This window comes from Pongo abelii, chromosome 16 (genome assembly GCF_028885655.2).
Source record: "Pongo abelii isolate AG06213 chromosome 16, NHGRI_mPonAbe1-v2.0_pri, whole genome shotgun sequence".
NCBI classification, from domain to species: domain Eukaryota; kingdom Metazoa; phylum Chordata; class Mammalia; order Primates; family Hominidae; genus Pongo; species Pongo abelii.
This window is the reverse complement of record NC_072001.2, coordinates 36,550,116-36,577,057: the sequence shown is the minus strand read 5'-3', so window position 1 is coordinate 36,577,057 and position 26,942 is coordinate 36,550,116. Positions and strand designations below refer to the sequence as shown.

The 26,942-nt window shown below is 42.2% G+C and overlaps 1 protein-coding gene across 7 annotated transcripts in view; it reads right to left on the bottom strand.

The window, feature by feature from the left end:
• RYR3 (ryanodine receptor 3) overlaps positions 1 to 26,942 on the bottom strand; it is a 561,166-nt gene that overhangs the window by 56,691 nt on the left and 477,533 nt on the right. For all 7 annotated transcript variants that reach the window (XM_024232640.3, XM_054532557.2, XM_054532556.2 and 4 more), the window contains exons 66-69: positions 24,268 to 24,588; positions 21,769 to 22,009; positions 9,163 to 9,250; positions 8,054 to 8,146 (exon numbers count right to left, since the gene is read on the bottom strand). In XM_024232640.3, the coding sequence (XP_024088408.2) occupies positions 8,054 to 8,146; positions 9,163 to 9,250; positions 21,769 to 22,009; positions 24,268 to 24,588 (743 nt within the window). The remainder of the gene's footprint in view (positions 1 to 8,053; positions 8,147 to 9,162; positions 9,251 to 21,768; positions 22,010 to 24,267; positions 24,589 to 26,942) is intronic.

Genomic DNA, 26,942 nt, shown 5'->3' with positions numbered 1-26,942 from the left:
CTCATCCTTTTCAGAGAGAGTTCACTCAGTGAAGTTGTAGGTTTAAGAGAGGAAGCCAGGCCAGGTGCGGTGGCTCACACCTGTAACCCCAGCACTTTGGGAGGCTGAAACGGGTGCATCGCCTGAGGTCAGGAGTTTGAGACCAGCCTGGGTCTACTAAACATACAAAAGTTAGCTGGGCATGGTGGCGCACGCCTGTAATCCCAGCTACTTGGGAGGCTGAGGCAGGAGAATCGCTTGAACCCATGAGGCAGAGGTTGCAGTGAGCCAAGATCACGCCATGGCACTACAGCGTGGGTGACAGAGCAAGACTCGGCCTCAACAACAACAAAAAAAACATTAAAAAAAAAAAAAAGAGAGAGGAATCCAATGCACTGGGCTATGACACAATAGCACCCCCAGGGAACCCACTGAGAATCCTCAGCACCCACAGCACAGGGAAATCACTTGGTGGGTCCAGGTGGGCTCAAGGAAACAAGGCTCTGCAGTGACTCAGTTTTCATGATTCCAGGTTCCAGAGACGCAGAGCTGCTCACGTGGTACATGCTTGCAGGACTGGGCCTCAGTGGGCACTTGCTGGAAGTGGGGAGGGCTGGGTAGGCAGAAGCAAGTCAGGGACTCCGGGAAAGAAGCGGTGCTCACCAAAGCTTTGCACTACAAGGTACCATGGAGTGTTTGCAGCAATGAGGGGGCAGCACTGTGGTTTATCATGACATACAGATACAGGGCTCTGGGAGCACGCCAGATGCCTCCCCTGGAACTGACACGCAAGACCTGGTCCTCCTGGCCTTGGGCAGAATTCATTTTATGGGAAAAGGCTTTTGGAAGAGAAGAGTAGGGTCAGAATTAACACTGCCTTGGGACTAATCTCTTTAAATTGCTTTCCAAAAGGCAAAAGAGTTTCATAATTATTAATGGACACTCTTAAGAACAGTGTAATTTCTTTCATCACTTGTGGTGGCTGCAATTTCAGGTGGTTGTATCACAGTATCACAGAAACCACAGCGAAATCCCTGGCCGGCAGAACCCCAGTCTGGCCAAACATTGCCAGAAAATTCTATTGGTTGCCGGGGTATCTTGTGCCCAGTGCTCCAAAACACCAGTCAGCCCCTGGACAGCAGTGGGAGGGGCAGTAAGAAATATAAACAGAGGGAAAGAAATGGGGCTAAGAGAAGGAGGCTCCTGGTGTTCCAGAAAACAGCGGGAAGGGAAAGCTGCTTCACACACAGACTGAGCGTGTGCCGGCTATCATTGGCCGAGTGCTTGCTGGGCTCCTCACCATTCTACCACCAGGTTTAAAATTCTAAAGGTTGCGACTCAGGACAAAACTCATTTATAGTCTAAATTACCCTTGAAAATGTTTCAAATCATCCATAAAATATAGAACCTGGTTATATGTATATAAACTATGTGATATCACATATGTATTCATGTAAAATATAAATGGTAATACACGGTATGCAATCAAATAAATATGCTCAAAAGTGTAATTATGTGGATTTGATTACACAATCTAAATTATTTCCTACTCACTCTCTATTTGATTGGGCCAATCTCATGTCCTTCTAATCATAAATGCTGCATATGCAATATGACTCCAATGTGCCTGCTACTTATATAAAATATTTATGATCCTCCCAAAACCCCTGAAACCAGTCAGTTTTGTAAATGAGAATGGGATTGCTCAGGGAAGTTAAGCAATTTTTCCAAGATCATATAGCAAGTAAGCCTCTGAGCTATCCAGATGCAAGTCTATCTTGTCTGGGCTCCATCTTCCTTTCCTAACTAAGAGCTGTGTGTGCCCTAGTTCCTGAGCATCTCCCCTTCTTCACTGCATAGTGTAGAGCGGAGGTTTGGGAGAATGGCAGCCGACATACATTAATTAAGAGGAAGAGAAAATGTTCGGTTATAACCTGAAACTGTAACTGGAAAATTCTCCCAGGGTAGTCTTTGGAAGACTCTCTTTGAATCATGGAAGCCTTATACAGGAGGCAGGACACCTACAGTGTGAAAGGGCTGAGACCACTAATAAAAAATAGGATTTTGACCCTGGGTAGCACCACGAGGAGCAGTCCCCTGGGTTCTCAAGCCCTGTCAGTCTTCCCTGTCTCTGTTAGTGTGGTGGCTGCCGAGAGGGCAGCTGGAGAAGGGAGCAGAGATAGCAAGGAGACCTCGGTTAGGGTGAGGCTTGGCTGGCTTCCCCGGCTTCCCCATTCCAAGGGTGGGTAGGCCTACATTCACTCTTTGACAGGCAGTTGTCTTCCCTGGAGCAGGCCTGGGGACCTCCAGGCAGGAAAATCCATTCTGTACCACCCCCATGGTGATCACAGTGCAGAGGGGGCCAGAGCCTGGCACCTCTAATACTAGGACAGAAAAGACACGTCATGCATTTGACCTGTACCTTTACTTGCATGGCCTGTGTGGAAAGACAAAAGAAAAGAAACAAGGAGAAGAGTCAGTCAGTAAAAGCAGGGCTCTAAGGCAAAAGGCACTATATGTTAGTTATAGCTTCTTAGCCCCCATTTCTCAGCCAACACAACTGAAACTCAATGGTTCTGGAAGCCAGTTGAGCATAGCATGAAGAGTGAGTGGGAAGTTAGGATGGAGGTTAATTTGGTCAAAGGACTTATATCCAGACCAAGCAATCTACTTCTCAGGTAAGGTCAACCCAGAAGCAGCCTTCCAGAGTGTGTGGCACTCAGACCCGACCCAGGCTGGTCTTTAGAGCTAGAGAGTTCTTGTGGGTGGCCAGAACTGAAGTCTTTGCCCCTTCTACCTCCCTCCTTTCACCTGGGTGGGCTATAGACAATCTGTCATATAACCAAAGAGCCGAGTTTTCTTTCTTCCTTCTACCCACCACATTAGCAACATCGGTGGCTACAGAGAGGGGAGAACTGAGCTAAGGGGCACTGCTTGTGCTTATGTTAAAAGAAGGTAGCATACGCCACAGTGGCTCATGCCTGTCATCCCGGCACTTTGGGAGGCCGAGGTGGGAAGATCACTTGAAGCTAGGAATTTGAGACCAGCCTGGGCAACACAGCCACTGTCTTTACAAAAAAAAAAAAATTCAGCTGGGTGTGGGGTTGTGTGTTATAGTCCCAGCTACTAGGGATGCTGAGGCAGTAGGATCGCTTGAGCTCAAGAGTTCGAGGTTGCAGTGAGCTATGATCACACCACTGCACTCCAGACTGGGCAACAGAGGGATACCCTGTCTTAAAAAAAAAAAAAAAAAGGAAAAAAGAATATTTATTAACAAAAAGTACTCTAGGAATATCCAAAGTGATTCAGAATCACCAAAAAACCTAAAAGATGGAGCGTTTCCCTTCTTGTGCTACAACCTTTAAACATACCTTAGGTTGGGGCTACAGATTCTAATTTTATTTGTTCTGTCACATATTGCTAAGATTAGTTAACTCATTGCAATTTTCTAATGAAATGCTTTTAAAAATTTGGTGGTGGAAACATTTTATTTTCTTTCACTTTCTTCCTTTTTTTTTTTCTTAAGAGATAGGGTTTCGCTGTGTTGCCCAGGCTCGTATTGAACTCTCGGCCTCAAGTGATCCTCCCTCCTTAGCTTCCTAAAGTACTGGGATTACAGGCATGAGCCACCACACCGGCCCATGTTTTATTTTCTTAATAGAAATGTACAGATTCCTATACCTTCAAAATCATTTCATCTCCCCATGCTTACATCATAAACTATCACCAGTAGTTAGCTTATACTCAGACAGTTGATTTTGTGTGTAGAACTTAAAAGACAGACACAGGCTTTTGTGGGGTAAGTGACTTTGAGGACACATCACAAGGGGACGGCACAGGGAGAGCTGGTGTCAGGCTTCTGAACAAAGGCAAGCCCGGGCCATGGGAAGCTCTTGTCCCACTGAGAAGATAACCGAAGCAATGACAAGTCAACCCAACATTAGACAGAGGAAAAGAAGACCTTCTGTAAGTCGGTCTGAGAATGTGAAGCAAGAGATAGAGTGAGAGAAGGAGGGCAGGAGGGAAGGAAGAAATGGTGGAGAGAGGCAGAGGTGGAGAGAAGGGAGGGGAAGGGAGGAGAAAAGGGGAGGGTGAAAGGGGAGGGGGAGGGGAGAAGAAGAGGATGAGGATGAGTATGTGTTCCCGTGTGCACATTTATGAGAGAGAGACACAGAGTATGCACACATGCCTGTGAGTACGCAGCAGAAGTGCAAGAACAAAGGGAATAAAAACAAAAGAGAAGGCTGGGCACAGTGGCTCACGCCTGTAATCCCAGCACTTTGGGAGGCCGAGGTGGGCAGATCATGAGGTCAGGAGATTGAGACCATCCTGGCTAACACAGTGAAACCCCGTCTCTACTAAAAATATAAAAAATTAGCCGGGCGTGGTGGCGGGCACCTGTAATCCCAGCTACTCAGGAGGCTGAGGCAGGAGAATGGTGTGAACTCGGCAGGCGGAGCTTGCAGTGAGCCGAGATGGCACCACTGTACTCCAGCCTGGGTGACAGAGCGGGACTCCGTCTCAAAGAAGAAGAAAAAAAAAAAAAAAACAAAGAGAAAAGTGGTAGGGGAGGGAATGAAAGAGGGAGAATGAGCAAGAAAATTCACTCACACATGTAAGCGTGAATGCCCTTGAAAAACTCAAAGATAGCTTCTAAAATATTTCCTGTCCTTTTTCGATCCACTGAAATCACGCTTCATGGGGTGGAGTGGCTTTGAACCATGAGGCACTCTAATATTTCCTGCATCACGACACTTTTTTTATTTTATTGTTTATAACCTTGGTCAAGTAACTAGCATTTCTTGGGCTGAACACATTCTAACTTACCATTCCTTTCCGAGGAAGCTGCTGTCATTTTTCCAGAAACAAAAAAAGTTTCAAAACAAAACAAAACGAAAAACACTTGCTCAGCTTAGTTACACTTAGCTTAACATACATTTGCAAACTGGTGTTATATACACAAAATGTACAACGAGCTCTCACAAGCAAAAGCTGCTTTGACTGCCCCAGAAAAATAACGTTATCTTTGAACTGACCTTTGACTAATCAAGTAGTAACAGCGTGGCTCACTGTATATTTTCCTCACTTCCTTTCCATTCGCAATGGCATATGTGGTGTGTGTGGCATAGGGCATTCATATACACATACCTCCACAAAGCCTGCCATATGCACTGAGGCTAACTTCATTTTTACAACACCAGAATTCAGTTAAGAGTGGAGACAAAAGCAAGTACAGGTCACTGTTCAGATCAGGTAGTAGAGAGAACATCTAATTGCAGGGAGGCAAAGGCAATAGGGAGTCAACTGATAAGGAAGAATACTCCTGCCCTAACCCCTCAGTATGTAGTTCCACATCCAAAAAATACCAGAAATGGCTAGGAGTTATTGCTTATCAGAGGCATGGTATCTTTTTGTCTGAAATAATGCACTGCATTTCTCAAATATTACTCTATCCTAGAGATACTGCTGAAACTGACTTTAAACCAGAACATCTTAGTAGAGCTGGGAGAAGTCAGGTAGTAAGCTCAATCCCATTCTGCAGATTGGTCAATTGGGACTCAGAGGAGTTAAGTGAATGATGCAAGGTGTAGCTCCAGCCAACAGCTGGGCCATGGGCAAGACTTAGCTTCCTTTCACCTTCTGGTCTGTTTACCACTACATGGAGTCTCAACTCAGGCAACAGGAACAATATGAACACTTGTTACCCTGAGGACCATGGCAAATATTATTCAACATCTAGGGAGTGTCCTCTCATCCATTCGTTACATTGTAATTTTGACCCTATCCCATGTGGCTCAGAAATAATTGGCATATGACAACAACAGAAATGAAACAAAAGACTTTGCTTCTACAGACTAACCGGACCAGCAAGGAAGAAGCCCACTTTCTGAAAATGACCATCCTTTGTCAAGAAACAAACACCCCCTTTTCCTCATTCAGCGATGTGAATGAACAAAATGTCAGGTTAGTTTGTTAGTAGGTGGGTTTTGAAATGCCATTTTCTGTTACCTCATCTTTTTCCAAAGGTAAACCCAAGGACCTTGAGCATTCATTCATTACCAGAGGCTTGAGATGTCTTTGCCATTTCTGCTCATCCAGGATCCAAGTCCTGGTATCACATTCATTTCCATTGCTTTGTGACTGTTCCCTGACAATCCCAATGGATGCTAGCTGGTTCAGTCCTAAGCCATTGAATCTACCCCAATTTGAAGATAAGGCCAGGAGCTGTGGCTCACGCCTCTAATCCCAGCACCCTGGGAGGATGAGGTGGGTGGATCACTTGAGGTCAGGAGTTCGAGACCAGCCTGGCCAACATGGCGAAACTCCATCTCTACTAAAAATACAAAAATTAGCCAGGTGTGGTGGCGTGTGCCTGTAGCTCCAGCTATTTGGGAGGCTGAGGCAGGAGAATCGCTTGAATCTGGGAGGCAGAGCTCACAGACAGCCGAGATCATGCCACTGCACTCCAGCTGGGCAACAGAGTGAGACTCCATCTCAAAAAATTAAAAAAAAAAAGATAGTATGGAATCTGTCTGGAATTTATTGACTTTCTGTAGGTAGATGAGTCAAAGAAGAGGCTGTGATACCTGTAAGAAGACCTGCAGAGGCAACTTAAGATAAGCTAGCTGTCCCAGAAAGGTGGATTTGAAAAAACTCAACCTCGTCTACATCACATGACAGTAGATGTGTTTACCAAAAGACAAATGCAAAATGAATTTTGGAAAATCAAATAAAACTGAAGCACAAAGGATCCTTTTGCAGCAAAGAGTCCTCATGAATGTGATTGCTCTACTTTGTATGTATGTAATTTTGTTTGTCAAACTTTATCAAGCAATGCATACTAAAAGTGTATACTTAGAGTATACTATAAACTCTAACAGTCAATTTCTATATGTTGGAAGAAATGTGTCAACATAAATAAAAGCAACAGAAAGCTCAGAATGATCGCAGCTGACCAGAGCTAGCTATGCTTGGTGGAGCTCCAGATGCTAAAGTTTTCATTTTTGGTGTCATATCAGCCCCTTGTCTGCAGCTTATATACGAGACCTCCATCCCAAATGGTTATTTGGAAAGATGCCCAAGGGCTTTTTTACAAACCCATGATTCTCATCTTTCCAGAGCTGACTTTTACTTCTGAGGGTCCCCATGCACACTCCACCTTGATGCTCCTCAAAGGCAGCACTGTACCAGCAATGAGAGAGATGCACATCTCAGGTATTAATGTCACTTATACTTGACATATAAAATCAACCCTCATTGAGGCACATTTCTCGGGGGTACAGAGTCAAGGGTAAGCCATAACAGCTGGTAACAAAACATCACATTTAAGTAGGCTTTGCTTTTGTATGTACACTTGAAGGATTATGTCTGAGAAGTCTCTTAAATCAAAATAATGAAACCTCAGTGTACAGAGCTGACGCAAGAGGAGCTGGGAGGCTAACTTGTGCCCCTTGTATTGCCGCTATGCTCTTCTCTATAGGTTACTCTTTCTTCAGACAGATGTCTGATATGCCCTTTTTCAAACATTTCCTAAAGGAAATGGACAAATGTTTGGCTTTCTGAGTGCAACTGTCATGAAAAAGAAACAGAGGGCATTAAGAGATCAACACAGCTGAAATAAAACAGGTATTGGATATTACAGATAGGAGGAAAACAAGCATGATGTAAGAGCACGTGCTGTCAAAATCTACAGAGCAAGGTAATTTTCTCCTAGCTATCAAAAGGTGGCTCTAGGCATGTGTATTTCTGTATCCTCACTACACAGGAAGTAGTTCTATTTTAAAACCACTAACAGCAACTTTTGTTTTGGAGACCTCTCAAATGCCTTAGGCAAGTCTTGAAACTTAAGCTTTTTGACATACAAGCAGCTATTTATTCATAAAATGTGATGACCATGCTTATTTGAGAGCAGTTTCTTCTGGCTCGTTCTCAAAGAAACAGCAGCAGAGACTGTTGGTTATGTAGTTTGACCTAAATGCAGTACGGTGTTAATCCCCAGAAAATATGAAACAGATCCAAGTCATGGCTGAGGTTAAGGTTGAAGAGTTTTTGGAATTGATTTCTAAGGACTTACTTTTGACATCTTGCTTTTGCTGTCTCCAGTTAAAAATGCCAAATTATTAATTTCATTCTGAATCACAAAATTTTGCTCTTCCCTCTTGAAGTTCTAAGTGGGAAAGAATTGAAAAAGCAAGCATTACAAGAAAGTTCTGTAAACCAAAAATAAGATTCTAAGCTCCCCAAGTAACTGAATAGACCCCTCCTCTCAGCCCAGGTGATTCCAAAGACACTCGAAAAACTAATTCATTCTATGATGGGAAGAGGAGGTCAGGCATGTCTCATTATACCCTCTCCCTTTTAGAGTTTAGGCACATATGACCAGCACTAACATTAAAATAGAGATCTTAAGACTGACAAAATAGATTCTTGGTAGCAATAAGACACCAAATTCCAACCTGACTGTAGTATAGCATCACATGACAGACAGCAGGCCTTGAAGGAAATAAAAATATTTGACCCCAAAATATATTTATTTGACATATTTTGAAAGGGCCCTGCAAAGCCGTCTCTCCTGTGGGGAAAATTCACATTCTGTAGAGAATCCCCTTCCCTTTCCTGGTCTTTTCCTGATCTTGAAGAGATTAAATGAGAGTCTAGCACCTTTTAAATGTCTGATTATGAAACATTTGTCACCTGTTGTCTCTATGGGTGGCCACATATGAGACTTCATCTACATAATAAGAATGTTGGTCTCCACAATTCTTTGTCTTAACTCAGACACCATTTCTATTGATTCCAGGTTTTTAGATAATAACTCTTTCTGATTGACAACTGTCAGTCAGAAAATCTTTGAATCCACCTACGACCTGGACGCCCACTACTTAACCCTGTAAGATGTCCTGCCTTTCTGGGATAAACCAAGGTATACTTTACATGTATTGACTTACGCCTCTGTCAGTAAATTCTGTCCCACTGAAGTGTACAAAGCCAAGCTGTAACCCAACCACCCTGGGTACATGTTCTCAGGACCTCCTGAGGCAGTGTCATGGGTCATGGTCCTCACATTTGGCTCAGAATACATCTCTTCGAATATTTTACAGTTTGGCTTTTTTTCATCAACAGTTTTCCATGGTCTGCAGCTTTCACAACCATTCTAAACCCAGGGCCCAAATGTGTTCTTACGTGAGATTTACACCACAGGATGAAGACTTCTGCCACCATGCGGAAGAGCTGGTCAGAATCAGCATCAGGGCTTTTCAGCCAGTTAGATCTGGGTCCAAAAGTAAATGAATAAGCATTTGAAATTCAGTAGGGATTAAAATATTCACACCCTAAAAATTATACCAACACCGGCGACACGCATTTATCCAGATCAAACTGCATTCTCATATGAAAGCAATAATCAGGGAAACTAAATAGCAATAGATTGCTTAAACATTTAGATATAGGTACATAATTACAGTAGATTTCTTCAAAGATCTACAATAATTATTTCCATTTGCCAAAGGATTCAAGAATTACCTTCGCAAACTGATGTCAGAAATCAACATTTCAAAATGGTCAAAAGTAGGTTATGTTTTTTCTTTAAACTGATTAGTTGATTAAGGTTAAGCTCTAAGTTTTGGGACATGCTTCCTTTAATATATAAGGCTAGCAAAGTTAGGCAAGTCTTGGTCACTATGACATCCATCTAACCTTGTCCTTGACACTTGTCATTGTCAAACCTCTGAAATTCTGAACACTCTCAACAGTTCATGTCCTACCCCTTTTCCTTTAAAGCCAGTTTTATCAATGAAATTTGTAAGATAATATGTTTTTTGCTGTGATTTGAAGTGTATAAGCAGACATCAATTATCCTCATCTATGCTCTCTAAAATGGTTTGAAGATTCCCTAAAAATAAGCATTACTCATAAAAAAAAAATAGACTGGTTAAGAAGTTTTGCAGTAGCACCAAGAAGGCTGAACTGCAGTTTCAGGAATTCAGTCGTTTCTCTAAGCTGTCTTGCCGTGAAGTAGCTTACATATTCAAATTAAATTATATTTCCAAAGGCTGGGTGAGTTGCCATTTTCAAATGTCTACATAGAGTAAGTAAACAAATAAACAAACAAAAAACAAAAAAACCCCACTGTTTCTCTGCCCAACACTTCTGATATCAAATATGGGGGTTCTTCTCACATAAAACAATTCTTCAACTCTTCAGACACTGACTGAGTGCTCTACAATTCAAATATGACACTAACTACCTGGATTTAGTGCAGTCCCCACAGGTTAAGGGCTCAGATCCACAAGCCTGCCCCTCACTTCAGATGCCGGTCTCAAGTCCCAGGTTGTGACTTGTATTTCTGACCAGCTGGCTATAACCAACCCCTTCACTGGGTTCAATAATTTGCTAGAGCAGCTCACAGAACTCAGGAAAATACTTGATTTACTATTACCAGTTTATTGTAAAGGACACAACCAAGGAATAGCCAAATGAAACAGATGCATAGGGCAAGGTATGGGGGAAGAGGCAGGGAGCTTCCATGCCTTCTCCAGGCACACCACCTTCCCAGTACCTTTGTATGTTCAGCAACGTGGACGTCTCCAAACCCCATAGCTTAGGGTTTTTTTGTGGTGGCTCCATTATATAGGCATGATTGGTGAAACCACAGGCCATTGGTTATTAAACTCAATATCCAGCCCCTCTCCTCTCCCCAGAGGTTAGGGGAGGGTAAATGGTGGTGGGGCTGAAAGTCCCAACCCTCTAATTGCAGAGTTGGTACATCTGGCAACCAATCTCCATTCTCCAAGAGTCACCTCATTAGAATAAACTTAGGTATGCTTGAAAGGGGCTTATTATGAATAACAGAAGATGTTCCTTTCATCCCTTTCCCTCAGGAAATTCTATGAGTTTTGGGAGCTCTGTGCCAGGAAGCAGAGATGAAGAGCAAATACATATTTATTATATCGAAATATCACAGTGACACAAGTTAAACTATTGTCTTTCTTTAGTTAAAAAAAAAAAAAGCATCTCAAAATGTTCTAAAAAACCTGATGCCTCTTGCCTCATGTAGGGTAACAGTTACCAAAAGCCAGTTCCCTAAGCCCTAGGACATCAGAATGAATTGTTGTGGGTAGCCTGTACCTCCTACCCATTCATGAGGAGCACCAGGCTAAGAAATGTAAAGACTCATGAGGCCAAGATCACTTTGGGATCCTTCTCTTATCTCCTGAATTCCTTACTGCCCTTGGTTCCAGTCTCAGGGACATTCTTATCTAATCTCTCGTTTTCATATTAAAGCAGCCTCTCCTTCATATAGCTGACATTACTGGTTGTCTACTCAATACTCATTCTCCTCTTCTTCCATAGTAACAAACCCCGTTTTGTTCAGGGTGGAACTATGCCCTGCTAAAGATCACATTACCCAGCTTCCCTTTAAGTATAGCTATGTAACTAAGTTCTGATCAATAAGATGAATGTAGAAGTTGTTGGATGGGCCTCCTGGAAATAAATCTCTAAAAAGGGATCAGATAGCTGAAGGTGCCTTTTTGCCTTTCTCCTGTTGATTTCCTACTTCCTGTCTGGAATGAAAATATGATGGCTGGAACTCTAATTGGCTTATTATATCATAAAGTAACTTCAAAGATGGAAGGCAATGTTGAGAATATAAAGACAAAGGAATGAGGCTGGGCATGGTGGCTCACACCTGTAATCCCAGCACTTTGGGAGGCTGAGTCAGGTGGATCACTTGAGGTCAGGAGTTTGAGACCAGCCTGGCCAATGTGGTGAAACCCCATCTCTACTAAAAAACTACAAAAATTAGCTTTGCATGGTGGTGGGCACCTGTAATCCCAGCTACTCGGGAGGCTGAGGCAGGAGAACTGCTTGAGCCTGGGAGGCGGAGGTTGCAGTGAGCACCGAAATTGTGCCATTGCACTCCAGACTGCGCCACAGAGCAAGACTCTGTCTCAAAAAAATAAAAAAATAAAAAAATAAAAAAATAAATAAATAAATAAATAAATAAATAAATAAAAGAAAGACAGACAAAGGAATGAGGCTCTCTAACGAGGAACAATACTGGCCCTAGCTCAACTATCTTTGGACTTCTTTTCCGTGTGAGATTAAATTTCTCATTTGTTTAAGCCACTATAGCCAATTCTCCATTACTAACAGCCAAATGCAATTCAAACTTGAGGCTTGAGGTTGGCAATGCTTTCTGATTTCTTTCCTATTGATTTTTCAGGGTCAAATGTCAAATTTTATCACAACTACCAGCTGTTCATTCCTTAGTGTTTTGGTTTAAATGAGCTTGATAGGTTTTCAAGATGTCTTCTGTGGGAAAAGATGAGGGTCATATCCTATCTAGCCAAGGAAAAGCACAGCCACAGGCACTGTGAGTAGCAAGAGCATCAGGAACAAAATCCTGGGTAACGTTTCTTGGTGGGAGAAGGAAGAGGATTTTCATCTTGTTGCCTTCGTGTGAGAATGCAGTTTCAGCTGAACATATTTTTCTTTGGCCACCCCTCTTCTACGAAGCAGACATTTGCTCTTTATCTCCAGTGAGGTTCTTTCTTCAAGCTCAGAGTGATAAGTGCAATGAAAAACATCTCATTGAAGGTTTTCCCCTAGGCACACAAGTCAAGGAAGGTATTTGTGGGAGAATGGAAGATCCTCACCCAGCTTTTCACATTCGCTCATACCCTCTCTGCCCCCAATTAATGCAACAAGGTGCTTCTCCTGCTTGTTCCCAGTCTCCTATGGGATTCATCATCTCTGTCAATATTTAGTCGCTTGATTTTCTTGTAGATACCTAGCTGATCTGTGGCTCTCTTTTATCATCTCTGCACTGCTTACTGCCAAAAGGCAGTTGGAAACCTCAAGGCTGTAGGCAGAGAAGAAGGTTGGGTTTAGAGGTAACCATCAGAGATTCTGCCATATGGAGGAGATGGCACGTCACTCAAATAAGGCACATTGTCCTCATTAAGTAATTTCTCATCCCTCAGCTCCATCCAACCCTTCCGAATCTCCAATGTCTATTATTCTACACTCTATGTTCATGTGGACACATTATTTAGCTCCCACTAAGTGAGAACATGTGGTATCTGAGTTTCTGTTTCTGAGTTGTCTCATTTAAGATAATGGCCTCCAATCCATCCACGTTGCTATAAAAGGCATGATTTTGTCCTTTTTAATCACTAAATAGTATTTCACTGTGTGTGTATATATGTATCCCACTTTTTTAAAATGCAGGCATCCATTGATAGATGCTTGGGTTGATGGCATATCTTTGCTGTTGTGAATAGTGCTGCAATAAACATATGAGTGCAAGTATCTTCTTGATATAATGATTCCGTTTCCTTTGGGTAGATGCTTAGCAGTGAGACTGCTGGATTGAATAGTAGGTCTATTTTTAGTTCTTTGAGAAATTTCCATACTGTTTTCCAGAGAGGTTGTATTGGGTGATGGTTATGCTAAAAGTCCAGACTGCCACTAAGCAATGTATCTATGTAACAAAACTGTACTTTTAACCCTTAAATTTATAACAACAACCAAAAGAGCAGCAGCAACCGAAGTGGATGAAATAACTGAGCACAGTCACAGGAAAAACAAGAAGCATAAAAACAGAATCCTGGGGGTGGCAGAAGTAAGGAGATTCAGACTTCCATTTTCAAAAAGACAAATGGGGCTGGTCGCGGTGGCTCATGCCTGTAATCCCAGCACTTTGGGAGGCCAAGGTGGGTGAATCACCTCATGTCAGGACTTCAAGACCAGCTTGACCAACATGGTGAAACCCCGTCTCTACTAAAAATACAAAATTAGCCGGGAGTAGTGGCACATGCCTGTAATCCCAGCTACTCGGGAGGCTGAGGCAGGAGAATCACTTGAACCCAGGAGGTGTAGGTTGCAGTGAGATCGCTCCACTGCACTCCAGCCTGGGCGACAGAGCGAGACTTTGTCCTAAAAACAAAAACAAAAACAAAACAAAACAAAACAAAAAACAACAAATAATCAGGTTTTGAAAAAAAATGAAGCCATGCTCCTGTGTTCACAGTTAGCATGTCAACTTTGGCGGTAAGAGCTGTTTTCAGCTTTGTTCCAAAGCCTCCCCTAGAGGACCAAGCCTGAGGCAGTTGCTGCATGGGGTTTACTCTAACTCCCTTCAACAGTTTGAGAGAGAGGTTTTCACCAAAAATCTCACTATTTAAAGTTCAATGCTAAGTTCCAAATATTTCTGACTCCTAGGAAGGAGGCTAAGAAGACGATTGCCTTTTAGAAAGAGAGACTTGTTTAGGTCGGGTGCGGTGGCTCATGCCTGTAATCCCAGCACTTTGGGAGGCCGAGGTGGGTGGATCACCTGAGGTCAGGACTTCAAGACCAGCCTGACCAACATGGTGAAACCCTGTCTCTACTAAAAATACAAAATTAGCCGGGCGTAGTGGCGCATGCGTGTAATCCCAGCTACTCTGGAGGCTGAGGCAGGAGAATCGCTTGAATCCAGGAGGCAGAGGTTACAGTGAGCCAAGATCATGCCACTGCACTCCAGCCTGGCTGGCTGGGCAACAGAGTGAGACTCTGTCTCAAAAAAAAAAAAGACTTGTTTAATACGTCTTGACTTTTATCTCCTGGCATGCGGAAACGAAGCACTTATGTGTCCCCCACTGAGCACACCACAGCTGGTTCTTGCTTATTCTGGGTCAACTTCAGGTTGGACACTGACCTACAGAAGCCGCTCTTCAGAAGAGTATTCCAGACACAGAAGAAATTTTACACACTGCTGTGGCAGGGCAGAAAGGAGTACTAAGGTTTAATATGAGAAAAAGCAGGGAAGAGGAAAGCCCAAGATGGCTCTGTTACATATTTAAAGAGCTGCCACAAGAGGGATTAGAGTAATTTTGTCTGGTTCTGGAGAGTAAAATTAGAGCTGATAGGTAGGAGTTATCCTTTGAGCTCAAATGGTTTGAACGGTCTGAAACCAGAATGGGATTGCATGCATGGCAATGCTGTCCCTGTCGTCTTTTGCCCTTCACTTTTCCCAGTAACCAGAGGCAGAAAGTCACGATAGGAAAAAGGAAAGGGTATTTCTCCATCCACTGGGAGGTAAGATGAGGTGACCTCTAACAACCCTGCCAAAGCCACAATTCCATAATTCAAAGCCAGCTAATTTTTTGGATGAAGAGAGGACCTGAAGAAAGTAAAGGCAGTCACGTTGGAAGCCTGTATTTCTCAGCACGGCTCATATGACCGTGATGCTCTGGGAAGAACAGATTGAAAAGTGGGGATGAATGAATTAATGATGACCTCAAAGACTCTCTGACATTGCCATTTTTAGCAACTGTCAAACAGTGCATAAGTACAACATACTCTGTTTTGAGTCTTGATCGTCAATAGTGATAAATGCAATTAAAGAGCTATTCCAGGAGCAACCTTACTCTACTTTTATTTTTCACTTCAAACTCTGGCGATTTCCTTCTCTACACTGCTAACATTATTATGATATGGGAAATGACTAAAATGATGACCCTCAAAAAAGCAGGGATTTTTGTGTGTGAAAATGAGTACAATTTCCCACAGATAGGTAAGGAAAGAAAAAATTTTTTATATATATATATTTATATATGTATATATATATAAAATATTATCTTACCTATCTATGGGAAATTATACTAATTTTCACATAAATATATATTTATATATTATATAAATATATACGTATGTATATTATATATTTATATATAAATATATACGTATGTATATATTTATATATAAATATATGTATGTATATTATATATTTATATATAAATATATAATGTATGTATTTATATATTTATATATAAATATATACGTATGTATATTATATATTTATATATAAATATATATGTATGTATATTATATATTTATAAATATATGTATGTATATTATATACTTATATATAATATATTTATGTATATATATTTATATGTAATATATATTTATGTATATTTATATGTAATATATATTTATGTATGTTATATTTATATGTAATATATATTTATGTATGTTATATTTATATGTAATATATATTTATGTATGTTATATTTATATGTAATATATATTTATGTATGTTATATTTATATGTAATATATATTTATGTATGTTATATTTATATGTAATATATATTTATGTATGTTATATTTATATGTAATATATATTTATGTATGTTATATTTATATGTAATATATATTTATGTATGTTATATTTATATGTAATATATATTTATGTATGTTATATTTATATGTAATATATATTTATGTATGTTATATTTATATGTAATAAATATATATTATATATTTATGTATATTATATATATTTATGTATACTAAATTTATATATTTATATATGTGTATATATATATATAGAGAGAGAGAGAGTGTGTGTGTGTAAGGTGTTGTGTGTAAAGTGTTTCTATTGGAATGCTAAATATAAGTAATCTTAATTGGGTTATTTTAAATAGTAAGTACAATTTGCCTTATAAAATAAATGCTAAAATGAGTATATCCAGGCTCATTTCTTGCCCATGGCAGAACGGGTTACCACTCAAAAAGTTACCAATGTTCCCCCAAATATTCCTGCATCCCTTCAATATCTATAATGGGTACCTTAAAATTAAACATTTTCAAATTTGTGTTTTAGGGCTTTAAACTTTAGAAGGGTATAGTATAATAAAAATATGTATTAGTCTTTGCCCCTGTTTCCAGGCACAGAGCTACTAGAACTTGTGGAATTTCCTGAGGAATAGGAGTTTTTTTTTATTATATATAACGAGCCCCTTTGACCATACCTGGGTTTATGCTAATGAAGTGACCCTTGAGTGGGGAAGGGCTAGGTAGCTTCAGGATGGCCCTGGTTACCAGAAAGACCAAGCACATGGTAAGAGGGTTGGAACTTTCAGCCTCACTCCCTACCTCTGGGGAGAGAGGAGGTGCTGAAGATTGAGTTCAATCTCAATCACCAATGGCCAGTGATTTATCAATGAAACTTACAGAAAAGCTCGTATGAGATGCAGGGAGCCTACAGGTTGGTAAACACATTGATGGGCAGGGAGGGTGGTGTGTGCCAGGGTGGACACAGAGGTTCTGCACTCCCCTACACCCATACATTTCCCTATGCGTCTTTTCCATTTGAATGTTCCTGAGTTGATTCTTTTCTAATAAGCCTGTAATTATTAATGTGCTTTCCTGAGTTCTATAAGCTATTCCAGTGAATTATCAAATCTGAGTGAATTATCAAACCAGGTCATGAGAACCATGGAATTTGCAGTTCGCTGGGCAGAAGTGTGAGCAGCCTGGGCAACTCATTTGTGGCTGGTGTCTGAGGCAGGAACAGTCTTGCAGAACTGAGCCATTGACCTGTGGGATCTGCACTAACTCTGCGTAGTTACTGTTAGAATTAAATTGGATTGTTGGATACCCAATTGGTGTTGGAGAACTGGAGAATGGACTTGGACAACTGACACATATTTGGTTGCAGGGAAAAATGCAACAAAACCCACAAATAGGGTAAGGGTCATACCCTAAGATACAATGGAAATGTCTGTGTTCACCCTATCAATAGCTTTATGATTTTATAGACTTATATTCCCACAAGCCTTCACATTTCTCATATAATTGTTGTTTATTTATTTTGACTCAGCTAAATTTTGTGCACCAAACGAACATTGGGGAAAGAGTGAATTACATTAAAAATTTCTCCTATGACATTAATTAATTTGCCTGATTATGACATTAGAGACTTTCAACCTTTGAAGTTCTGTAGAATAGAAGTGATGACGGTGAACTGGGACACACAGCCTGTCCAGCACAGAATATGGCCACCACCCCAGGGGACTGACTGATGGGAGAGAAGGGAAGGTGCACAGAGTCAGTGTGAAGGGCTGAAGGCAAGGGATAGAGAAAGAATGAGGATTCTGGGTGACCCTCCTGAAGGACTCAGATTGGGGGAGAGGCCTTGAGAGAAGGGAGCAGCAGGTTTGGGTAAGTTCATTATATTGTGCTCTTTTCCACCTCTCCTCTCTAAATGGTGCTCCAATATCAGAACAGAGACACACACCACAAAGTGTCTCCGAAAGTCTCCAGTTTTGAATTTCATCTCATACCAAGGTGTCCACTAATCCGAGCCATTCCCCTTCCTTTATCCATGCTTTTAGCACATATCTCACTGATATTCTCAACATGTCACCAGTCTTCATTCTCAGTGACTTCAATATATGTGTTTATGATTTTCCAGCTCCATGGCATTTCAGTCTGTTGATTTCTTCTCTAAGGGTCTTGCCCTCCACTTGCCTCAGTATGCAATTCCACGGTCATTACTAATAACTGCAACCTCCCCTAATCCCCTAAGCTTAAATCCATGCATTTCCCTTCTCTGTCCACTACCTTCCTCCTATCTAGTACCCACTCTCCAACAATCCTTTGATCCTTTGTCTGTTCATGCACATTAGGCTTTCTATTTTCTGTCCTCCTCTTCATCCAGCTTAAATTCCACGGTAAATCTTTATAATTACCTCCTTACATATACCCTTAACTCCCTAGCCTGTTTTTGTTATACTCACTTTGCAAAACCTCACCTCTCATTAAACGCAACTTACTTCCTATTCTTGGTGGATATCTGACAGCTGAATTTGGCTGGAGAAAAAGACAACGTGCTGATGGGTCTTACTGTAAATTCATGACCAGAGATCTCTTAATGCTACATGGTAATCACCCTGCATCTCCCTGGTCCATCTATTCTTCCACTTTCCCTGGGAACCACCTCATACCTTCTCTTTACTCTTCAAACCTCTAGGTACCTTTCCCCATCTTCACCCCCAACTGATGATCTTGCTTCCTACTTCACTGAGAAAATAAAAGCAATCAGAAAAGGACCCCAAAAGACCTCCTCTCTCCCTCTCTCTCTCTGAATGTAGAGGTGTGTGTGTGTGTGTGTGTGTGTGTGTGTGTGTCACACACAGTCTCTGCCCTCCTGTCTGTTGCTGTGGATGAACTTCCTAAGGCTGACCTTTCACCTGCTCAAGGACATTGCCTTAGAAATTGTCTCTCTCTTACATGATCATAGGCCCTGACTCTACTGAATCCTTCCCATTGGTGAAGAAACAACCTATAAGTTTCCTATGTTAACAACTCCTCTCTTGACCACACTTCTGCCTCTAGCTAGTGTCCCATTTCTCTGTTCTCCTTTAGAGTAAAACTTGAACAAGTTGCCTGTATTGCTGGATCCAAGTCCTTTTCTCTCATTCTTTTAACCCATTCCAAAGAGGCTTTTTATCTTCAATACTTCGCAGACACTGCTCTTGTCAAGGTCACCAATAACTAATGAGCTGCTTAATATAATGCCCAGTCTCAGTTCTCATCTTATTTACCAGCAGCATTTGAAACAGTTGGTCATTCTTTCTTTCTGGAAACTCTTTGTGAAGTTGGCACCCAGGATACAACATTCTGTTGGCTTTACTACTGTCTGGTTGGTTTCTCCCTCTCAGTCTCATTTGCTGTTCCTCTTCTTCTGCCTGACCTCTTAGTACTGAGGAACTCTTCTGTCCCTTCCTCAATCCTTTACTTATCTCATCTAGTCTCACAGTCCTTAAATGTATCAGTTACTCCCAAATTCATACGTCTACACCAGACCTCTCCTCTGAACTCTGAATCTTATATGCAATTGCCCATTCAACATTTTCACTTTTCTATTGAATAGGCAACTAAATTCAACATGTCTGGAAGTGATCTCCTGATCTTCCCCTCAATGACCTCAGTCCAACCTTGGCCAAATCTGATGTATCCACAGTCTTCCTCAGTTGCTGAAAAGGCCATTCTTCCATGTATTCAGGCAAAATTCCTGGAATCATTTTTGACTCTTCTCTTTTCTCTCATTCCCAATTTGGAAATTCCAAGGGCTCTACCTCTAAAACAGACCCAGAATCTGATAACTTCTGGCAACTTTCACTGCTACCATCCTGGCCTCAGCCACCATCAACTTAAAGAAAAAAAAAAAAAAGGGCCGGGCACGGTGGCCCACACCTGTAATCCCAGCACTTTGGGAGGTCGAGGCGGGTGGATCACGAGGTGAGGAGATCGAGACCATCCTGGCTAACATGGTGAAACCCTGTCTCTACTAAAAAATACAATAAAAATTAGCCGGGCGTGGTGGTGTGGGCCTGTAGTCCCAGCTACTCGGGAGGTTGAGGCAGGAGAATGGCATGAACACAGGAGGCGGAGCTTGTAGTGAGCCAAGATTGCACCACTGCACTCCAGCCTGGGTGACAGAGTGAGACTCTGTCTCAAAAAAAAAAAAAAAAAGAAAAAAAAAAAAGGAAGGCCAGTAATCTGTAATCCCAACACTTTGGGGAAGCTGAGGCAGGCGGATTGCTTGAGCTCAGGAGTTTGAAACCACCCTGGGCAACATGGTAAAATCCCATCTCTACTAAAATACCAAAAAATTAGCGAGGCATGGTGGCGTGTGCCTGTAATCTCAGCTACTCAGGAGGCTGAGGTGGGAGAATCGCATGAGCCCAGGAGGCGGAGCTTGCAGTGAGGCGAGATCGCGCCACTGCACTCCAGCCTGGGTGACAAAGAGAGACTCCATCTCAAAAAAACAAACAAACAAACAAAAAACATACATATATATATAAACCTGGTAAAATGCATATAACATAAAATTTGCAATCAGTGATGTTTAGTACATTCACAATGTTGTGAAACTACAATCATTATCCAGTTCCACGGTGTTTTCATCACCCCAAAAGGAAACCCCAGTGCTTAAAAAGAAGTATAAAGCAGTCCCTCCCCATCACTCTCTGCCACATCCTGACACTGCTAATCCACTTTCAGTTTCTATGGATCACATTCCACTCTTGCCTGGATCATGGAGAGCCTCCCACTGGTCTTCTTCCTTCCCTACTGCCTCCACCTCTTGCTACAGTGCTCAAAGAGTGAATCAGATCACATTACAGACTCCCTCAAAATCTCCAGGGGCTTGTTATCTGACTCAGAGTAAAAGTCAGAGTCCTCACAGTGGCGTCCCAGGCCTGGACTCTCGGCCCCATGTTGCCTCTCTGACATCTTCTACTGCTCTTCCCCACCCCTCCCTCTGCTTCAGCTACACTGGCCTCCTTTTGGTCCCTTGAACATCCCAAACACACTTTTTTCTTGGCGCCTGCACCAGGCGTTTCCTGTTCCTGCAATACCCTCGCCCCAGATCTTTCTGGTTCCAAACTTTACTGACTTCAGGTCTTTGCTCAAATGTTGATTTCTCAGTAACAGCCTATCTAAAAATACAACTCCCACCCCACCCTGACCCTCCTAATTCCCCTTACCCCATTCTATATAATTTACTTATATGGGTTGTTTATTGTTTATGCACCTCTCCTAGCCCCAGAAAGAAATCTCCCTAGGCCAGAGAGCTTGTCTTTTCTGTTCACTCCTATCACTTAAAGCCTAGAAGAGCGCTTAACACACAGTCAGGCAGTATTGGTTGAAGGAATACGTTAGTGAACAGCAGAGGGGCAGAAGTGGGTCACTGCTACCTTTATTTGACCATCCCCTCCGTAAGGATGGAGGGGATGGCCATGTCACAGACCATACAGAATCGCTGCTCCAGGAAAGCACTGCCCAGAGCTCCCACAGCAGGAACCATTGGTGTTGGGAAGGAGAATGGTGGGGGCAGCTATCACCTCCTTTATCTCACTGTTAACAACTCAACATCATCTTTCCGTTTTATTCTGTTGCCTAAACTAGCCCCACAGAGGGGCAGACAGGCTCCCAGTGGTCTCCTCCGTACCTGTTGTTGTCCACGTAGCGGATCAGCATGGGGTAGAAGGCATAGAGATCTCTGCAGAGGACCGCGAACTCGTCCAGGATGAGGAGTTCCGCCTCCTGGGTGTCCCCTTTGCCATCGGCTTTCAACTGCTCCTCCTCCTGCACCGTCTTGACAGCCTTTTTCTTCAGCTTCTCCAGAGTTGGGATGAAGTGGCTTCTCAGCAGGTCGGGTCTGGCTTTGCTGATGATGGGCTGTGCATACACTGTGTTTACAAAGCGCCTCCCCGTCATTTCACGTATTATGGCAATTGATAAAAATGAAAGACATGACTGAAAGGTGAGGCCGTGGAATCCCATCAACTCAGGATGGCACCTGCCCCTTGTTCCCTTCCTCAATCTTCCCCTTGATACTTCCCTCTCATAGAGTCACCTCGGGGGGAAGGGGGACCGAGGCCACTATGGGAGAAGGTCCATATTCCTGCTCTGCTCTTCCAGGCCATGGGGAGCCTCTGCCTCCCTCGAACCTCTCATGCACACATGGCCTGTGCCACACCCCTTAGCTCTTCATGACAGACTATTTTGTATTATTTTATAGTCCATTCTTTTTGCTTTCGGCTCACTAGCAGATTGTAAACTTCCTGAAGGCAGCCTTTTATTAACAAGAAGTACTGTGCTAAGAGCGGGCACTCAATATATGTTTTCTGTATTTTACAGAACAATCTGTTGTTAAAAGCACATTAACCCGACTACCATCCTCAGCCTCAACATTTGAAACCTGCCAACCTATTGCCTGGAGACTCCTCTGGGCTCTGAGGGAGGGATATAACTCTGGTATCAGTTATAAATGAACAAAAAGAGGCTGGGGTGATCACTAGAAGTTGAAAAGCAGAAACAAGCAGTCAGAGAAAGAGCAATATGTCTTTCCATTTTTTTTTTTTTAAAGATCAGAGTAATTGTAAGAAAAAAATGAGTGAGTGAGAGTTGTGAACCACTGACAATCCACATTCATGTTTTCAAAGTGTCTTTAGCTTAAGGCATTACAGTTAGAAACAGCTTGCATTCCAGCAATTTTCTTCGAAATATCACTTTATATTTTACTTTTATAAAAAAGATACTTTTAGAAAGAGAAGGTTAATGGCGCTCTCTGCATTCACCAAGAAGTTGTGACTTCTTAGCCTTCTTCAATGAGCAACTCTGCTTTAGATATGTAATCGGAATGGCTACACCTTATGTGGGTGATTTGGGGTTACTACTTAAAATTGACTTTGTTTAGTCACCAAGAAATAAGTTGCCTGTCCGAATGAATTCTAGATTCACCTGTGGAATAACAGGCCAAACTTCAGTTTCCACCAGTGGCCCTCATGTTGTAACACTTTCCCTCTGTGCACCTCTAGGGAGGTAAGGGAGGAGATTTTTTTGAAACCCTTCCTTCCCTTAATTCAGATTTACCAAGTAAAACTCATTGAAAAATTACCTTATGGTTAACAATATTTTAGGGCTAATGGGTAATAGAGGAACACCAACTCTATTCAAATGTCCACAGAGACTTATATTATCTAGCTGCTATTAGCACCCAAAACATTTATAATTTTGATCTCAGTTCATCTGTGAGACAGGAAGAAGCAGTAACTTTTCTTCCTTGGTCCTGCAGAAGGACATCGATTCCTTTGTCCAGGAAAGTAAATACCAGTGTTGGATTAATAGTTCCCTTTAGCCTAGCCATTGTTTTCATGTCCAGGAGATTATATGGGTAAAGATGCTACTGGTGGACTCCACTACCTAAATCATAGGTCCATCAAAAGCAGTAATTTTGCCTTAGCTTCTGTCTCCTTGGACTATAGTTTGACAGAGAAGACACAAAATATTTGTGGTTTCCTGACTGTGGAAAGTATAGTTATTGATTTTCCAAGCCTGTCCTTTCTTTGAAGTTGCTTCAGGAAGAGAAAATTGGCTAATAACATTCATTGAGAGCTGGCTGCATGAAAGTAACTTTAGAGGGATGCAAAAGAAAAAAAAAAAAAAAACAGCAAAGTGCCACTACCGTGAGCCCACATGAGACAGTGTCTTAGAAAGCATAGAGTGAAATACAAATGCAGAGTGACAGTAAGGAACTTACAGTGTAGGTCAGATGGGAGTGAGTTTTATACAAGTGGAAAACACACAGGATTACTTACCAGGAAAATTCTGGACAATTATTACTGTAAGAGCAAATGGGATTCTTGAGTACCAAAATCAAATAAAGCAATGCTCACTGGATTTGAATGGAGTTGATTAAGAAGGGCTTCCTGGAGAGTTGAGGGGCCTGGATGAGTAGGGGAGTGGGCCAGGAGCATTGGCTCCAGGAAGCTCTTCAGAGGAATATGTCAATTCTTTTTACTGTTTAGCAACTGGGGTGGGTATGGGGAGGTTTAAATATAGAATAGAGCTTGTGCAAAACATCTTGGAATTAATAATAGAGATGAAAAGAGAATCCAGTTATCTTGGCCCCTGGGCTGGGGACTGGGGAGAAAGGCATTGGTACCTGCAATGCGCTTCATCCAGGAGGCCTCATCGATGCCCAGGTTGTTGTTGATGATTTTCAGAATGTTGCCCAGGATGAGACTGAGGTGTTCAGAGGTGACCTTGGTGCAGCATGGCCCTGTGCTGGGGGGCAGGTTCTCAGGCCCCCGCTCCCACCAGTAGGACAGGTAGTTGCAGAGCATGGGTAAGATCACCTCGATGACATGGGGCATCTCTGTGTACCGGGCCCCTGACTCAGCCAGGTCGTTGATTTCCTTCATCAGGCCTTCCAGCTGGGGGATGTCAGGACACATGTCTTCCACCGTGTCTGGCATCCCCAGAACTGATTGAGAGGAAGAATAAAGGGACAGAAATTCAAAAGCACAGTGGGTGCAAGCTTCTTTCTCTCTGCCCCTCCTTTCCTTTGGTCTTTAGAAATAAATTTCTAGAGCTTCACAGCAGTGAGCTTGGATGTAGAGTGGCTTTTGTCCTCCAGCTGTCTGTGAACAGACTGCAGCTTCCAGAGGCTGCATTATCTTCCTAGATGTCATGTTGAGGTGAGGTTAAAACAAACACGTGGTTAAAGGAGTAGAGCAGACACAAGGATGAGGGATAGTTAGTTCCTAAGACTACCCTGTGATGAAGCCAGTCTCGTGGCTTCTCCCTCTTGGCTTGCCTGCCTGGGCCTTAGTGTGTCCCCTGCAGGAAAATCAGTAATCAGAGGAGAAAAGCAACTGATCAGTGTTTAGTTCCAAGTTGTGGTGCCATTGCCTGGATCACATCTATCCTCGGCTTAGAAAAGGAAAAATAAAAGTCTACTCATCTAATAGTCCTTCAGCTGAACCAGAAACAACAACTTTCCATCCAGCTGGAATTCTGGGGGGAAAAGCATCGCACGTGGACTGATTTCTGGCTTCACAATAGAAATGATGGATGACCTGAGGTGGCTTGATTGACTCCCTGTCAATCACTTAATCCTTTTTGTTTCCAAGGACTGATTTGTAAGGAATCGTGGGAACCCTATCTTTTCCTCACCCTGAATGATTGAGGGTGCTGCTCTAGACAAGGACACACGGGCTGAAGTATCAACAGACAGAGTTCAATATTCAACCATGGAGGGTTGTCAGATGCAAGAACTGTAAACAGAAAAATCCAGGGCTTATCTGTCCTGCTTCCCTTAAGGTAAAGGACACTCTTTCCTGCAAGACGGGAGGAAGACTGGAAGCATCCTGAAGTTCCTGACACGTTAGGAGATAACAAGGGCTCTGAGTGGAGGGACATGGACAATTCTGAGTAAGAGCCACAAGCCCAAAGGTTTGCATAGGCACCCATTGATCTACACTGCTTCCTACAGAATGTGTCTACTTCCTCCTCAGGCCAAACTTCTCAAACTGGGGCAAAAACATCCGGCACTGAAGGAGCTAGGCAGTCTAGGAAGCCACGGGAAAAATGTGGTGTGTTTTCCCAGAACATCAGTTCACTGGAAGATTTGAGGAAATTATTTTTGATATTTGGAATCAAATGCAAAGTTCTCATACGTTTCCAAAGATAAAGCAGAACACTGCAAATACAAATGTACGTTTAGTGAATTGGGTTATGCCTGCAGGCCCTTTGCCATTGGGATTACTGTTGGCTTGAGGTCTTTCTTCTCTAGATTTTCAGATTTTATATCCATTGGAATTGAAGGATTAATAAATAGGAGAGGCCATACCAAATTCCTTGGCCTTTGGGAATACTGGTCAATTGAAAGGGACTGTCTCAATTTCTCTCATGGTTACAGTGCATGGAACAGATATACAGAATAATCCCGGCTATCTTGGAGAGAATGAATCTGCAGCTGAGATAAGTGGTTCTACCTGGACAGGATGTGCAGTTGCAAAGTAATGGATCCCAGCAGTCTTTATGCTATGGAATAGGCCCAGTGAAGCACTATTAGCCTTTCCCTGGTGATGATTTTTGTTGCTATCACTAGAGCCCTTTGGTGGATACAACGCTAAAAATCTCTCCTCCTTGGATGTCAGGAGTGGACCAATATCTTTTAAAACCCAGACAATTGAAAAGGATTAATAGCATGAAAGCCAAAGAACCCTGAACTCTTGTGATTTGCAGAAGGAAATTATGGGTCAGATATGGTCATTTGCAGAGAATGAGCCTGTCCTGCATCTCGCAGCAAGACAACAATGGTCATGGGTAACAAGATCACGGGAGTCTGGAGAGACCCTTGCAAACAAAATAATTTTACACGCACACACTCTCAGAGATAAACACAGGGAAGTCAAATGTTCTACCTTGAGGTTCTACACACAGAACAATGCCACTGCCATAGATGCAACTGAAATTTACAACTATTTGCCGTGGGATTATAAACGATAAGGCTCAGGTGCGTTTGTTTAAATGTCACATAGACAATACATCATCATGAACACTTTTTGCCCGCTGCCTAAGAAAAACAGAGTTGCTTGAGGTTGCTGCACTGGAGCCATTATAATGACCTTTAAAAGTTATTTATACGTAATTGGTCCTTGAGTGGAACAAACATTTGTGATTCAGGGTGTTTTGTACTTCAAATGCCACAGCATAAACCCACAGAATGAATTCCGAGTTAGCTGTTAGAAAAACAGCCTCAGCTGTGTCCTCTTAGAATCAGACACAAGACTGTTACGGGGAATCTTTGGAATCACTGTCCTTTTATCTTCT